This window comes from Aythya ferina, assembly GCF_964211825.1.
Source record: "Aythya ferina genome assembly, chromosome: 24".
Lineage (NCBI taxonomy): Eukaryota > Metazoa > Chordata > Aves > Anseriformes > Anatidae > Aythya > Aythya ferina.
The window spans coordinates 4,336,870-4,351,283 of NC_140322.1; the positions used below are offsets into that span (position 1 = coordinate 4,336,870).

Consider the following 14,414-nt stretch of genomic DNA (forward strand, 5'->3'; position numbering starts at 1 on the left):
AAGCTGCCCCGTAACGTCCGTCCCGGCCCCACTGGAGCAGCGGGGGCTATTTTTAGTATTTTGTCCCTTTTTTATTAAAAAAAAAATATCAGGATTTCCAAGGAAAGCATCGGCGCCACGCCACAGCCCTGTGAAGGGAGACGGCGTGGGGGTCCCAGCAGCGGTGGCACGCAGCGGGGTTGTCCCCGACGCTGTCCCCACTGCAGGGGGTCTGGGAACCATGGGGTGGCCACAATGGGACGTGGCCACCAGGAGCTGGCACCGAGCCCATGGGGCTGCCAAACCCGGGAATCCCGGTCCCCAACAAGGGGCACGGGGAGGAGACCCCCTAAATCCGCCCCCAGGCTGGGGGTGCGGGTGGCCCCGCTGTGGCATTGGGGTCTCACTGCCCATCACTGTGGGATAATTGTTCATTTTCAGCCACACGAGCAGAAACAAGGTCCTGAGCCTCCAGCTGTGGGGATGAGAGGGCAGAGGGACACCCTGATGGTCCCCAGTCCCCCCCCCAGTGGTCCCAGAGGTGATTTGGGGCACCCCGATGTCTGTCGGTGCCAGGTGCAGAGCCGTCCCCGTCCCATTTCCAGGGAAGGCAGCAGTGTTTTTTGGCCAGACACCCACGGCCCCACATCACCCCATGGGGTTGAGATGCTCCTGGGGGGCAGGGGGCACACGCAGCTCATGGGGAGAGGTTTGCACATCTGCACGAGCCCCGCGCTGCCTTCCTCATCCTCCTCCTCCCCCCCCTGAATTATCTCACCTGGAGACTGCGGAGATTTGGGGACACCCCAGATGCCACCAGCGCCGTGCCCCTGACCCCGGGAGCAGGGGGCAGAGGTGACGGTGCTGCCGGGGGGGGGTTGAGCAGCCAGTTGCCCTCCCCGGGGAGCAGGATCCGGCCCAGCTGTGCTGCAGCCACCCCGCAGCTGAGCCAGCCCAAGGCTTGGGTCACATCTGCTTCGGGGCCAGAGGGGAACCAGAAGGCTCATATTTGGGGGGGGGGGCACATTTCTGCTCCAGGCAGCCCTTCCCCAGGGCGCTGCCCCAGGGACCGGGACAGAAGGAGGGGGGCACAAAGCAGCCGCCCCCCAGGGAAGGGCAAGGCTCTGGGCAGCTGCAGCCCATTAGCACCCCTTCTTCTGGGGGGGGGGGGGGGTCATGTAGCCCCCAGGGCCACCCTTTGCATGGGGCTGAGCCCCAGCAGAGCTGTCCTAAACTGGGGGGGACAAAACTTTAGAAAAAGCATCTCCCCCCCCCCCAGCACTCCAGCTACACCTCCTGCTGCTCCCCGGGGCTCAGCAGCGCTGGGGGGGGGTTGAAGGGGGGGGGGGGGGCGCCTCGCTCCTTCCCTATCAGATAAGGAGAGCAGCACCCAAAATAGCTGGCAGACACCTCCGCCGGGAGACAGCAGCCTTGGGTTAATTCCTCCCATACCTGAGCTGACATTTCAAAGCTATTAAACAATTAATGAGATTCCTACCGTAACCCTAGAAGTTACGATCGCAGCTCGATGGCAGCGAGGGTTTTTTCCCCCCCCCCCCCCCCCCACCTCCCCATGCCGCGCCCCCCCCCCCCCCCAAAGGGAAGCACGGAGAACGAGGCGAGCTTTATTACGTAAAAACGGTAACTTTTATAAAAAGTTTATAAAGCAAGTACAAGGCATGTTCGCAGAAATCTCACCTTCCTGCACAAAAGGTACAAACGTTATACTCTAGTATAGAGCTCCACAATACACGAGGCCGTGGCCCCAGAGAGTTTGGTTCGTATTCGAGGACCCCCCCCCCCCCCCAAACCTCCCCCCCCAACCTCTATCCCCCTATTAAACGCCTCGAAACAGGGCTCGATCGCTATAATCCAAAAATATACAGACAACCACCGCGTCTTCACCAGTCTATCGGTACAAAGTGTCTCGTTTTATAAAGCGGGCTGGAAAAAAAAGTCCTAAAGAAGCCGGGATTTTGGGAACGCCGCTCGAAAACTCGCCGAAGGGCAGCTCCTGGTCGCGGGGGGGAACAAGGAGGGGGGGCAGCAGCCGCCTCTCCCCTCGCCTGGGGTCTTTTTTTTTGGGGGGGGCGATGCACCTGGGGTCTTTTTATATTTTTTTTTTTAAATTTTTTTTTTTGTCTCCGGGCGATGGAGGAGCCCAAGGGTGCTTGGGTGCAGCCGGGTGGCCCCCGTGGTGGCCGGGGGGGGCTCCGGGGGGGCCGCGGCAGGTCGCAGACAGCCTGGCGCCACGCAGGAAGCTGCTATTTACCTCCGGCCGATAACGAATCAGGAACCGACACTCGCTGCGTGTTTGCTAATTGGCACTGCTGGGGGGGGGGGAGAAAGAAAGGAAGAAGAATTAAAAATAAGAATTAAATATAAAATCGGTTTGTGTGGGGCGGGGGGGAGGGATGAGGGGAGCGGGGGCAGCACCATGCGGGGGGATCGGGGTTGGATGGGGGGGGGGAGAAGGTGAGGGGTGGGTTTGGGGGATTTGGGGGACGGGAGGGATGCTCGGGGGGGTTTGGGGGTGCTGGGGGGGGGGACACTCACCTGCTGGAGGAGGCGTTAGTGGCACAGGGCGCTCTCGTCTTTGGAGCAGAGCTCGGAGGCCAGCTCGGCCGCCTGCGGAGAGCGGGGACAGGGGTCAGGGCCACCAGGGCAGCAGGACACAGCCCCCCAAACCCACCTCTCCCTCTTTAGCACCACCACCCCATGCCCTGTGTAGGTCCACCCCCCATAACCCTTATGGGACCACCACCCCCACAACCACCCCCAGCCCCGCGGCGCCCACCCCGTACCTTGAGGGACAGCAGGGTGGCCTCCGAGGACGGGTCGCGGCCCTTGGCCTCCTCCTCCAGCACGATCTGCAGGTCGAAGATGTAGTCGATGACGTGCTGGAGGATCTCCACCTGGCTCACCTTGGTGCCCTGCGGGATGCCCGGCACCAGCTCCCTCAGCTTGGAGTAGCAGTCGTTCATGTCGTACAGGAGGCTCATGGGCTCCTCCAGCGCCGGGCTCTTGTTGCTGCTGCCGCGGGCGATGGCCAAGCTCTGCTCCGACAGGCAGCACACGGCCTCGTAGCAGCTCCTGACGGACCTCACCGGGCTGATGGCTTTCATCTTGGGCTTTGGGGTTTGTTATTTTTTTGAAGGGGACGACGGGCGTTGAGGTTCTGCTGCGGGACCTGAGGTGGCGAGGCTGGGGCCTCCAAGCCCTGCGGCCTCCGAGCTCCTCCTGGACCTTCACCCCTTGGACCTTCACCCCTCGGAGCTCCTCTTCTCGGACCCTCACCCCCTCTGCACCTCAGCTCCTTCAGCCCCCGACCCCTCAGACCTCGCTGGCGCAGTGGGGCTGGGGCAGCCCGGCTCGGGGCTATATAGGGCGCCCCTCTGGGCCCGCCCCCCGCATGCAAACCGGCCCCGGCTCCCCCCCCAATTATGCAAACGAAGCCCTCAGACCCCTCCCACCCATGCAAATGAACCCCAAGGAACCACGCTCCCACCCCAAAATACCCCCCCCCCACGAGTGACCCTTGGTGGCCAGGGTGGCCCTGTCCCCACATGTCCCCCCCACACACACACCGCCACCCCACAGCATCGCCGCAGGGCAAAACTCCAAAACCACCCCATTTTTTTTTTTGGGGGGGGCTCCCCCTAACTCCATTTTCCCCCCCCTTTGCCCCCCTACCCCTTTGCCCCCCATCCCGGAGGAATTTCCCCTCCAGCTTTTGGGGTGGGTGATATTTCCCCCCCCCCCCTTTATGCTTTTTGCCGGGCGATCCCGTAGGAAATTAGTGCCGCCCTGTTCCTCAATTCGCTTCTCATATGACCTCCAGACTTTCTGGCGTCAGGAATTATCTTGTGACCAGCAGAAAAAAATTAATTGCGGTAAAGCTGAGGTTACGATGGAGAAACCAGATTTAGGTCAGCCGCTGCGCTCCTGCGAGCGGCCGCGAGAGGTTTTTTTTCTTTTTTTTTTTTGGAGGGGGGAGCAGAGATTTATAGGCACGGGGGGGTGATTCCAGCACGGCCCCCCCCAGCCACCCCAAAACGCCGCCGGCTCAAAAAGCCCCGAGCCGCGGGGACATCGGGGTGGCCGGGCCCCGTGGGTGTCACTGCAGAGGGTGGCGGTGGCACACGGAGGGTCCGGGGGGGGCAAAGGGCCCGCGACCCCCAGATGGTGAAAGCAAGGGGCGATGCCCCCCCCCCCCAAATCCTCGTTGGGGCGTTTTGGGGGAATTTCTGTAAGTTTTGGTTGCAGGGGGAGCCCAGGGAGGGGACGTCGTGTTGGGGGACACCCCGGGACCCCGCTTGCCTGGGGCTCCCAGCTCTTGTGGGGGGGGGGCGAGGGGGGGGGCAGAGGCACCTGGAGCAAATTACGCCTGCCCACAGCACGAATTTATTCCAGATCTGCCCAAATCCCAGTTCGGTGGCGCTGGGTTTTGTTTCCCCCGTTCCGACCCCCCCGGGGGCTACACAGCAGGGTAAGGGGGGGTGGGCAGCAGCCCCCTGCTTCTCCCCCCAGCCCCTCGGAGACCCCAAAACCCTCAAAGCAGCAGCTTTTTTTTTTTTTTTTTTTAGGGGTCTTTTTGAAATTAAAAAACTTTTTTTCTTACTCCCCCCCCCTTCATTCACCCTCCCCATAAACTTTTCCTGGGAAATCAGCTCCGGGCACGGAGCGGGCACGGGGGGAACCCAAACCCTCCTCAATCTGCTCGGGGGCAAGCAGGGAGGAGAAGAGGGACACCCCCCAAAAATAAGATCAAATAGGGTAAAAAAAAAAAAAGATTAAATAGCACAAAATAAAATAAGATTAAAAAATAAAATAAGATTAAAAAATAAAATAAGATTAAAAAATAAGATAAAATAAAATAAAATAAAATAAAATAAAATAAAATAAAATAAAATAAAATAAAATAAAATAAAATAAAATAAAATAAAATAAAATAAGATAAAATAAAATAAAATAAAAATAAAGTAAGATAAAATAAAATAAAATAAGATAAAATAAATATAAAATAAGATAAAATCATATGAAATGAAACGAAATGAAATGAAATAATGAAATGAAATAATAAAATGGAATAAAATGAAATGCAGTAAAATGAAAAATAAATTGAAAAAAATGAAAGAAAATTGAAAAAAAAAAAAAGAAAAAATGCAAAAAAAAAAAAAAGAAAAAAATGCAAAAACAAACAAACAAACAAACAAAAAAGTAAAATAAAATAAAGCAAAATCAAGCAAAATGAAATAAAATCTGGAAAGCCCCCCGAGCCCGGCACTCGGCAGCCCCAGCCCCGCTTCCCAAGCCCCGCGCGGGCGGCCGAGGGGTCCCCGCTCCGTTCCCATGCCCGCTCCCCGCTCGCCGCCCCCCATTTCCCAGGGGGCTGAAAGGGCTGCGCCGGGGGGCTTTTGTTTGCAGGGGGTTTTGTTGGCGGCCGTTCCCACAGGCCCGGCCGGGGCGGCGGGACCCGCTGCCTTTGCCCAGCTGTGGCCCGGGCCCTCCAGCTGTGTTGATCTAACTCCCGGCCCCAGACAGCCTGGCGCCAGCCCTGTGCACGTCATGCATTCACACAGGGATGCGTGGCCAAGGCAACCTCCCCGCGCCATGGCCACGGCCCCGAGCGCGCGAGCAAGATGGTTGCGCGGGGACGTTGGCCGGCCTCGCCGCCCGGTGGCTCCCCGGCCCAAAAGGGGGACACGGGGATGTGGAGTTTTTGATTTTATTGTGATTTTTTTTTTTAATATTTTTTTTTGAATCTATGGGATCCGGCTCGCCGCCCTGGTTGGGGTGTCCTGCGTCGTGTCGGCGGCCGGGGAGGCGGATTTCTTGGCGCGGAGAAAGGGGAAAAGGAGGGAAGGGAGAGGGGGGGGTAAAAGAGAGAGGGGGGGGGGAGAGAGAGAGGAGGGAAAGGGAGCGGGAATGCTCCAGAGTGCAATGATTTCATGTTGAAAAGGGCCCACACTGTGTGTTTTATTAAAAGAAAAAAAAAATGAAAAAATTAAGGGAAAAAAAAAAAAAAAAAGAAAAGGAAAAGAGGCGGAGGCGAGGAGCGGCGGGCGAGAGCAGGGATTTACCCCCTGCGTGTGAACACGGCGCCCCGAAACGGCCCCAAAAAGCCCCCAAGCGTCACCCCACATCCCGCTCTCACCCCCTGCCCCCCACCACCCCCTTTTCAGGGTCATTAATCCCCCTAAATTTGCCCCTAATTTCCCCACACTCTGGGAGTTTCACAAGCAGAGGCCCGCGAGCGTTCCTGCTCCGGATCCACACTCACCACCCCCCCCAAAAAAAAAAAAAAAAAAAAAAATCCTCGTTTCATTTTTTGTTTTTACTATTATTTTTGGTGTTTTTCTCCCTAAATTAGGCCATACAGGTGGCAGGATGCGGGGCGCACAAAGCGGCGTGGAAATGGCCAGCTCCGGCCCCGCTGCCCCGCTACGGGGACGGCGAGCGGGGCCCCGCTGTTTTGGGGCTCACCAGCATTTTTGGGGGAATTTCTCGAGTTCTGGAAGCCGGAGGCTGCCTGGAAGCGCTGGCTCCGGGGAAACGATTTGGCCGGGAGAGGGGAGGAACGGAGACGTGGCAAACGCCCAAGTGAGCTACAAAGGGAAGAAGGGCTCTTCCCCAGTGGTCATCTGGATCCACTTTCGGGACAAGGACGGGGGATAAATCCCGGCTCCCTGCGCTCGTCGGGGGCCCTTTGTAACTGGCCCCGCTCCTCCAGCTGGGGGGCTCAGGGGGGACCCCGCGGCGCTCAATGCGGCCGCATCCATCCCTCGGGTTTTGGGGATGCTCCACACCAACCTGGCACAGCCCCGGCAGGCTGCAGGGGGGCACATTGGGATGCTTATGGGGCAAAAGGGATTCTGGCATCCCCAAGCACCCCTAAAAATCCTCTTCCCACCTTGCCCCGAGGGCCGTATCCAGCCCGGTGCCACGCTGGGGCCCAAAATGCCCCAAAGTGAGCGGGGGCCCAGCATTCCCATGGGGGCTGGGGCTTTGGGATGGGCACCGCTGCCCCGCTCCAGATTTCGGCCACATGAAGGAGCCCCCCAGCACCCCAAAAAGGGGCTGTGAGCCCCCCCAGCCCCGTCACTAGGAGACTGGATTCGGCCCGGGGAATGCGCAGCCCTCCCCGAGCGCTGTTTGTGCAGGGGATTAGCCCCGGGGACCCCTTTTGTCCCCCCCCCCGTGTTGGAGGCAGGCACTGAGCGTTCCCTCCTGTGGCCAGGCACAGCTCGGCCCCTCCGTGCCTCAGTTTCCCCAACCTCCTCCAGAGCAAACCCCCTGGGGAGGGGGGGGCTGAGATCCCAAAGGGGCCTGGGGGCAGCTCGTAGAGGCCGTGGGGGTCCCTGGGGCTGGCTGGGGGAGGGTCAGGCTCCCCAGGGGATTTCGGTGCCCCCCCTCGCAGCAGTCGCAGCCTTCCCTCTCGTCTTCACTTGTGGACAGCCACTGACCCCTGGGGGCTCAGCCCAAAATGCTGGATTTCACCTTTTTGCCCTCATTCTGGGGAGGCTCCATCAAGAGCAGGGTCCTGAGCTGAGCACCGAGAAGGCGAAGGGACCAAATCCCCCTCCTCCAGCACCAAAACCCCCTTAAGCAGCGCCCCTTTGGGCTGACGGGCTGCTCCCCGTCCCCGTGCCGTGCCTCAGTTTCCCCTCTGTGCCCTATTCCGGCATGGGGACACCCCATTATTTGGGGGGGGGGTGCCAAAGTTGCCCCCATGAAGCCAGGTTCCCCTGCGGCACCAGCAGGAAGGATCCGTCCCTGTCTCAATCCAGCTCGGGGGAAACTGAGGCACGGCCTGTGGGGATGCCGGGGGGGTGGGCACCTCCAGGATGGGGCAGGAGAAGCTCCCCCATCCCTGATCCCTCAGGAGACCCGAAATTAGGGGGTCCCTCACCCCCCCAGGAGACCCTGACCTGATTGCCTGCAGCAACGGGACATCATTAGGGACCAGAGTGAACGCAGGGAGGAATTAACTTTGTGCAGAAATCCCAGGGCAGGGAGAGGAGCGCAGGCTGCCCTTTGGGGTGGGGGGGGGGAAGCTGCGTGGCCCCAACCAGTCTGCCCAGTAGCCACCAGCTGGGGGTGGTGGGGGGGTTCCACGGGGACTGGGGGGCTCACGCAGCCCTGGAGGGCCTCGGCGGGCGGCGTTGGCTGTTCCCAGCGCCGGGATTCCCCGCAGCTGCTTCCTGCCGCCCTATCTCACGGGCGCATCTGGGGGAGCCGGGAGCGGCCGCCCCCCCCCAGCCGCTTCCTGCGCTGCCCCCCCCCGGCCCCGGCCGCTGTTCTCACGGCCTCCCCCCAAGGCCGGCCGGAGACCCCTGGGGCCTTGTTTCCCCCCCCCCTCCCCAAAAAAAAATGCCCACCCTGGGCCTGACCCCGTAACCCCCCCCCATGTCCCTCTCCCATCCGCATCCCTGGGGTGTTTCAGCCCCCCCCCAGGATGCTCAGAGCATCCCCAGCCCGCATCCACCACACCCAAAATTCGGCCTTGCCCTCCACCCCCCCCCCCCAAATTTCTCATTTCTTTTTCTCCTGCGCATCCACCCCACAAAATTTTGGAGGGGGGGGGTGCAGGTGTGATCAGCGGGGTCGGGTGCAGGTGTGGGGGGGACCATCGGGTGCCTCGGAGCAGCCCCAATCCCGCTGCCACCAGGGTGGCACCAAGCACCTCCAGCCTCCCACGATATCCTCCTGGGGCTGGGGGGGGCACCCCGAGTGGGTACAGCCTCCCCCACGCCCCCCCCAGACCCCAAAAAGTCGAGGTTTCCCGAGTGGGGAAACTGAGGCACGGGGCGGGGGAGCAGCGCGCCAGCCCGGCAGCGTTTTGGGGTTTATGGGGGAGTGGGGGCGTTGTTGGCTTCCCCCCCCCCCGCATCCCTCCATTTCTCAGCCCCCCAAAATTCCTCCCCCGGGTCCCGCCGAGCTGCAGGATGTGGCTTTGCCTCATTCCACCCCCGGAGACCGTTACAGCTCATCACACCCGGCACCCCCCCACCCCACCCCACCCCACGCTGCCCACCCAAAATTCGCATCGCCCCGCAGGGGAAGACAAACCCCTCTCCCCCCTTCCCGACCCCCTTCCGCCGGCCCCAAATCCCCCAGATCCACCCCGAAACGGGCCGAACCCCACGGCAAACCCCGTCCCACGCCCCCCCCCGGCTGCAGCCCCCGTCCCCCACGGAAAAACTCGGGGGGAAGGCGCCTTTATCGCGGCCCCATCGGCCCGCACGGGGCAGCTTTATTTTTAGCGGAGGTGAAAGGCAGCGCCACCAGCGCGAGAGCATTTTTCCACTCGCATCTGCGTTTGTACAATTTGGGTTTCCTGTCGCGGTTTCGGCGCTTTTCGAACCTGCCCCGAATTTTTTTTTATTTTTTATTTTTATTTATTTTTTTTTCTCACAGAGCCCTTCGAGTACCGGCGCGCGTCCCCGCCCCGACCTCCGTGCGCATCCGGCACCCCCAGCCCCGCTGCCTCGGAAAGGGGCAGGAGCAGCCCCCCAGGATTGGGGTGCCCAAGGAGGAATGGGTATGGGGAGGGGACCCCGGGGACCCCCCCTTCCTGTAGTGCCCCCCCCCCGGGGGCAGCATCCAGTGGGCCGAGTGGGGAAACTGAGGCACGAGGGGGCTTGGGGCAGCACAAGGGTCTGGGGATGGACGGATTGGGGTTTTTGGGGCGGAGGGTGGGGATGTGATGGGGATGAAGGGGGTGAGGACGCAGGGACCAGCTGGTTCCCCCCCCCCCCACAGAGCGTGCCCCCCCCCCGCTTCCTCTGACACAGTTTCCATCCGCCCCAAGCAGGTGCCAGGTGAGGGGCAGGGGCAAGAAGGCCCCCCCCCGCCATGTCCTCTCCTGGAGCTGCAGCCCCATAGGGACCCTTTGGGGGACCCTTTGTGTCCCCCCCCCGCATATCCCATACCCCAAAGTCCCCCCCTACCCCAGCCCCCTCCCCAAATCCCAGCTCTTGCAGCCCCCGAGGGCTGGTTCCTCGTTGGGGCCAGGTGGTGACGGGACACCCGCTGCCCCCCATGCCCTGGGGGGGGGTCCCCTGGGGGAGGCGGCTGCCAGCAGCTGTCAAAATAAAAACAATAATAATAAAAAAAAAAAAATAAAAAGAGAAATACACAATAAAACAGAAAAATCCCCAAATTTGGGCAACTTCCCCCAATCCATCACCCGGACCCCACCAGAAGCCGTGGATGCCCACGGGCTCCTTGGTGAGGATGCTGCGGGGTGAGGCTGAAGGCCACTGCCCCCGTCCCTGTCCCCTGTCCCCTGTCCCTGTCCCCCCCCCTTTCTCCTTCCCCCCCCAGCCGAGCGGTGCCGCAGCTGCGGGCCAGGTGCCGGAAGCCGACCTGCCGCCTGCTTTCTCCCCGCTTTGCTTTTCTTTTCTTTTTTCCCCCTCCACTGACCCGCTACCTTCACTTTCTACGCGAGAGGTGATGGGTGGCAGGGTGGCATCGTGTCCCACCCCCCCACCCCCCCCTGGCACCGGTTTGGGGACGTCACCGCAGCCGGCCCCGTGCTGGGCTCGGTGCCAGCCCCTGCGGTATGGGGACAGCACCTGTGTGTCCGTGTGTCCCCGTGTCCGTGTGTCCCCGTGTCCGTGTGTCCCCGTGTCCGTGTGTCCCTGTGTCTGTGTGTCCCTGTGACCGCGTGTCTGTGTCCATGTGTCCCTGGGTCCCTGTGTCCATGGGTCCCTGTGTCCCTGGGTCCATGGGTCCCTGTGTCCCTATGACCCCATGTCTGTGTCCCTGTGTCCCTGTCTGTGTGTCCCTGTGTCCATATGTCCCTGTGTCCCCATGTCTGTGTGCCCCTTTATCCATGTGTCCATGTCCCTGTGTCTGTGTCCCTGTGTCCCCATGTCCCTGTGTCCCTGTGACCCTGTGTCTGTGTCCCTGTGTCCCTGTGTCCCTGTCTGTGTGTCCTTGTGTCCCTGTGTCCATGTGTCCCTGCATCCGTGTGTCCCCATGTCTGTGTGTCCCTGTGTCCCTGTGTCCGTCCCCAGAAACCATTTGGGACACAAACATTGTCCAAGGGGGGGTGTCCCCAGGATGTCCCCAGGCTGAGGGTGGCCGGGGCACGGTGTCAGGGGACAGCGGTGACCCCGAGCCCAGCGGGGGGGTGTCAGGCTGGCAGGTGTCCCCTCAGGTGCCAGCACTGCCCCGATGGCTCCGTCTGGGGGGGGGGTGGACACACGGGGGCTACAGCCATGTCCCCATGTCCCCAGGTTGTCACCTGCAGCTTCGTTTCCATCCCGGCTCCTCCTGCAGACACCGAGGTGCCCCCCCCGTGCCCGGTGTCCCCGCGTGTCCCCCCCACGCGCACCCAGCGCCGCCTCCCCCGGGGACCCCAGGGGCTCCGGGCGCGCGTGCTCGACGCGCCCCAGAGCGCGCGCACCCACGGGGCGCGTCCCCGCTGCCCTCTGCCGGGGAACGGAGGGGCTGCAGCCCCCGGAACGGCCCGCGGACACAGCCCCAAAGACCCCATAACCCGGGGACACGGCCCCAAAGACCCCATTACCCACGGACACGGCCCCCCCCCAGTCCCCAGCCCCATGGACACGACCCCCCCGAGCCCATTACCCACGGACCCCCCCTTGAGACCTGTGTCCCCATCCCGCTGTGCCCCTGTCCCCATGGGTTCCCCATCCCTGCAGGTCCCCATCCCTCTGTGTCCCTTTCCCCATCGGTCCCCAGTCCTCCTGTGTCCCAATCCCCGTGTCCCCGACCCTACAGATCCCTCTGTGTCCCTCTCCCCCTGTGTCCCCATATCTGTATGTCCCCAGTCACCTATGTCACTCTCCCCATGGGTCCCCATCCCGTGTCCCCATCCTTGCAGGTCCCATCCCTGTGTCTCCATCTCCATGTCCCCATACCCTTGTCCCCAACCCTGAAGATGCCCATCCCCATGTCCCCATCCCTGTGTCCCCATATCTGCAGGACCCCATCCCCGTGTCCCCATCCCTATGTCCCCATCCCCGTGTCCCCATCCCCACAAGTCCCCACCACACCACAGGCCGTGGGCCAAGCAGAGAAGGGTTAACCCCCCCACACCCACGCGTGGGGAAGGGACACACACACACAACCCCCCCGGGTGGCCTCAGAGTGGCCGGGGAGGTGACAGCAACGCAGGCTGTCCCCAGCCATGCCACCACCGCGCTCCAGCCCCCAACCCGGGGGATGGACCCGGGATCTGCAGATATGGGGACATGGGGATGGGGACACGGGGATGGGGACACGGGGATGGGGTCCTGCAGATATGGGGACATGGGGATGGGGACATGGGAATGGGGACACAGAGATGGGGACATGGGGATGGGCATCTTCAGGGTTGGGGACAAGGGTATGGGGACACAGGGATGGGGACACGGGGATGGGGACAAGGGGATGGGGTCACGGGGTGGTGCACAACCCCACAGAGCAGCGCACAGCCACGCAGAGGGGTGCAGAGCGATGCACGGCCGTGCACAACCACGCACAATGGTGCAGGGCAGTGCCCGGCTCCACACAGCAGGGCACAAGCAACGGAGCACAGTGGTGCTGAGCAATGCACAACCACGCACGGAGGTGCACAGTGATGCACAAGCGTGTGCAGCAGTGCACAACCACGTGCAGCAGCGCTGAGCAATGCACGACCACGCGCAGCAATGCACAATCCTGCACAGCAGCGCTAAGCAATGCACCGAACAATGCAGGACCGTGCACAGCGGTGCACAACCACGCGCAGCAGTGCTGAGCAATGCACACAGCAATGCTCACAGCAATGCACACAGCAATGCACACAGCAATGCTCACAGCAATGCTCACAGCAATGCACACAGCAATGCACACAGCAATGCTCACAGCAATGCTCACAACCCCTCTCAGCGCTGCACAGCCACACGCCGCGGTGCACGGGAGCCCTCCCGTGGCAGTCCCGGCTCCTCTCCGCTCCCAGCACCCGGCCGGGCCCTGCCCAGCGGTGTCACCGCATCCATCCCACGCCACCGGGTGCTCCGACCGTCTGCAGGGCTCTCTGCATTTGCACTGCAAGCCCCTAGGGCTGATGTTTCCCCCTGCAGCAGAGCCGAGCCCCTTCCTCAGGGCAGTTTGGACCCCCCCGGCCCTGCCCCGATGCGCAGAGGCGTTGCACGTTATTTACCCCAGGGTTTGTGCAGTGCCCAGCACCCGTGGGTTTTCTTTCAAGGCCCGGCTCAGCCCTTTGCTCTGCAGCCCCCCCAGCTCCCTGCCCTGCTGGGGGGGCACGGGGAATTCACCTCCCCCCAGGAAGCAGGGCCATGGGGACAAACCAGGGCAGGGGGGCTTCCCCCACGGGGATGTGCAAATATTTTGCCTTTGGAAATAAATGGGAGCAGTAAAATTGCTTTTTTTTTTTTTTAATTTTTTTTTTTTCATATTTTGCTGGTGCAGTCTCCAGTTATAACAGTTTTTTGCCAGTATCCGTACGTTTGCCATGCCCAGACACCTCCTCAGGGCAGCCAAACCTTCAGCAGCATCCCCCAAATTAAGGCACGTCAATACCTCTTTCTCCATATCTCAGCTACCTAAATCTTTCCCTAAATCTCTGGGACACCCCCTCGGCCTCTTCCTGGTTACAAACACTCCTCACGTTGGACCCCGTTTTGGTGCCACCCTCTCGGTTTCCCTCCCACAAACCCGCAAGTCTCCCCAGCAGCAGAGCATGGCCAGGCATTACACACAAATGACCCATTTTTGGCCAAACTTCAGGGAAGAGCCCCAAAGCAGCACAAATAACAGCACAGGGCCTTGCTGCGGGGTCAGTAAGGTGATGGGGCAGGTAGTTTTTTCGGAAGTAATTGCAGGCAGGGAAGGTTTTACACCAGCTTTGAAGACACACGGGGACACTGCCAGGGATTCCGCACCTTCAGGCTGCTCGGGGAGGGAAAACAAGCGAAAAAAACACAGAGCCTGAAATTCCTCTGGAGGAAAGGTGTAAGGAATCCCCCCAAAAACAGAGGTGACCACAGCACCGCTTGGTTTGGGCAATAAGAGCAGAAAACAGGAAAGGGATGGGGCTGCTTGGAGCCAGATTTTGACCAAAGCAAGAATATAGCCCAAAAAATTCACCCAAAAAACGACAATGCTCATCTGTGGGGTGATTCCCAACCTACCCCTGAAACGGGAACAAATCCCAGCAGCAGGGCACAGCTCATGGTGGGGAGGGGCTCCAAATCCCAAGAGAAGGCAGCCCCAGACCCAAACATCCTCCTGCCCAGGAGGGAGCAGGGCTGGGGAAGCGACCCCCACGCACGGGGAGTGAGGTGGAGACCCCGAGCCCATCAGGCTCAGCACCGCGAGCATTAAGGGAAGGATGCAGCAGCAAACCCCGAGCTGCAGAGCAAAAGGAGAGGAAAAAAATCAGAGAGAGGAGCGCCAAAGTGAGCAGCGGACACCAG

General features: G+C 61.0%; 1 protein-coding gene across 2 annotated transcripts; it reads right to left on the reverse strand.

Moving 5' to 3' along the window:
• Positions 1-1,603: 1,603 nt before the first annotated feature.
• Positions 1,604-3,342, reverse strand: ID3 (inhibitor of DNA binding 3). 2 transcript variants are annotated; one of them, XM_084497318.1, is made up of 3 exons: positions 2,784-3,342; positions 2,536-2,607; positions 1,604-2,306 (listed from the first exon to the last, which is right to left on the reverse strand). In XM_084497318.1, exons 1-2 carry the CDS (start codon positions 3,102-3,104, stop codon positions 2,551-2,553), a joined length of 378 nt encoding a protein of 125 aa, XP_084353444.1. In that variant the 5' UTR covers positions 3,105-3,342; the 3' UTR covers positions 1,604-2,306; positions 2,536-2,550. The 2 variants fall into 2 exon arrangements, with proteins under 2 accessions (XP_084353444.1, XP_084353443.1); XM_084497317.1 differs by having other exon boundaries at positions 1,604-2,309.
• Positions 3,343-14,414: the final 11,072 nt, after the last annotated feature.

Coding starts and splice junctions, on each gene's coding strand:
- ID3 (XM_084497318.1), bottom strand. CDS start 3,104: ATGAAAGCCATCAGCCCGGTGAGGTCCGTCAGGAGCTGCTACGAGGCC. Junction 2,608..2,783: donor CCACCCTGCTGTCCCTCAAG/GTACGGGGTGGG, acceptor CGCTCTCCGCAG/GCGGCCGAGCTGGCCTCCGA.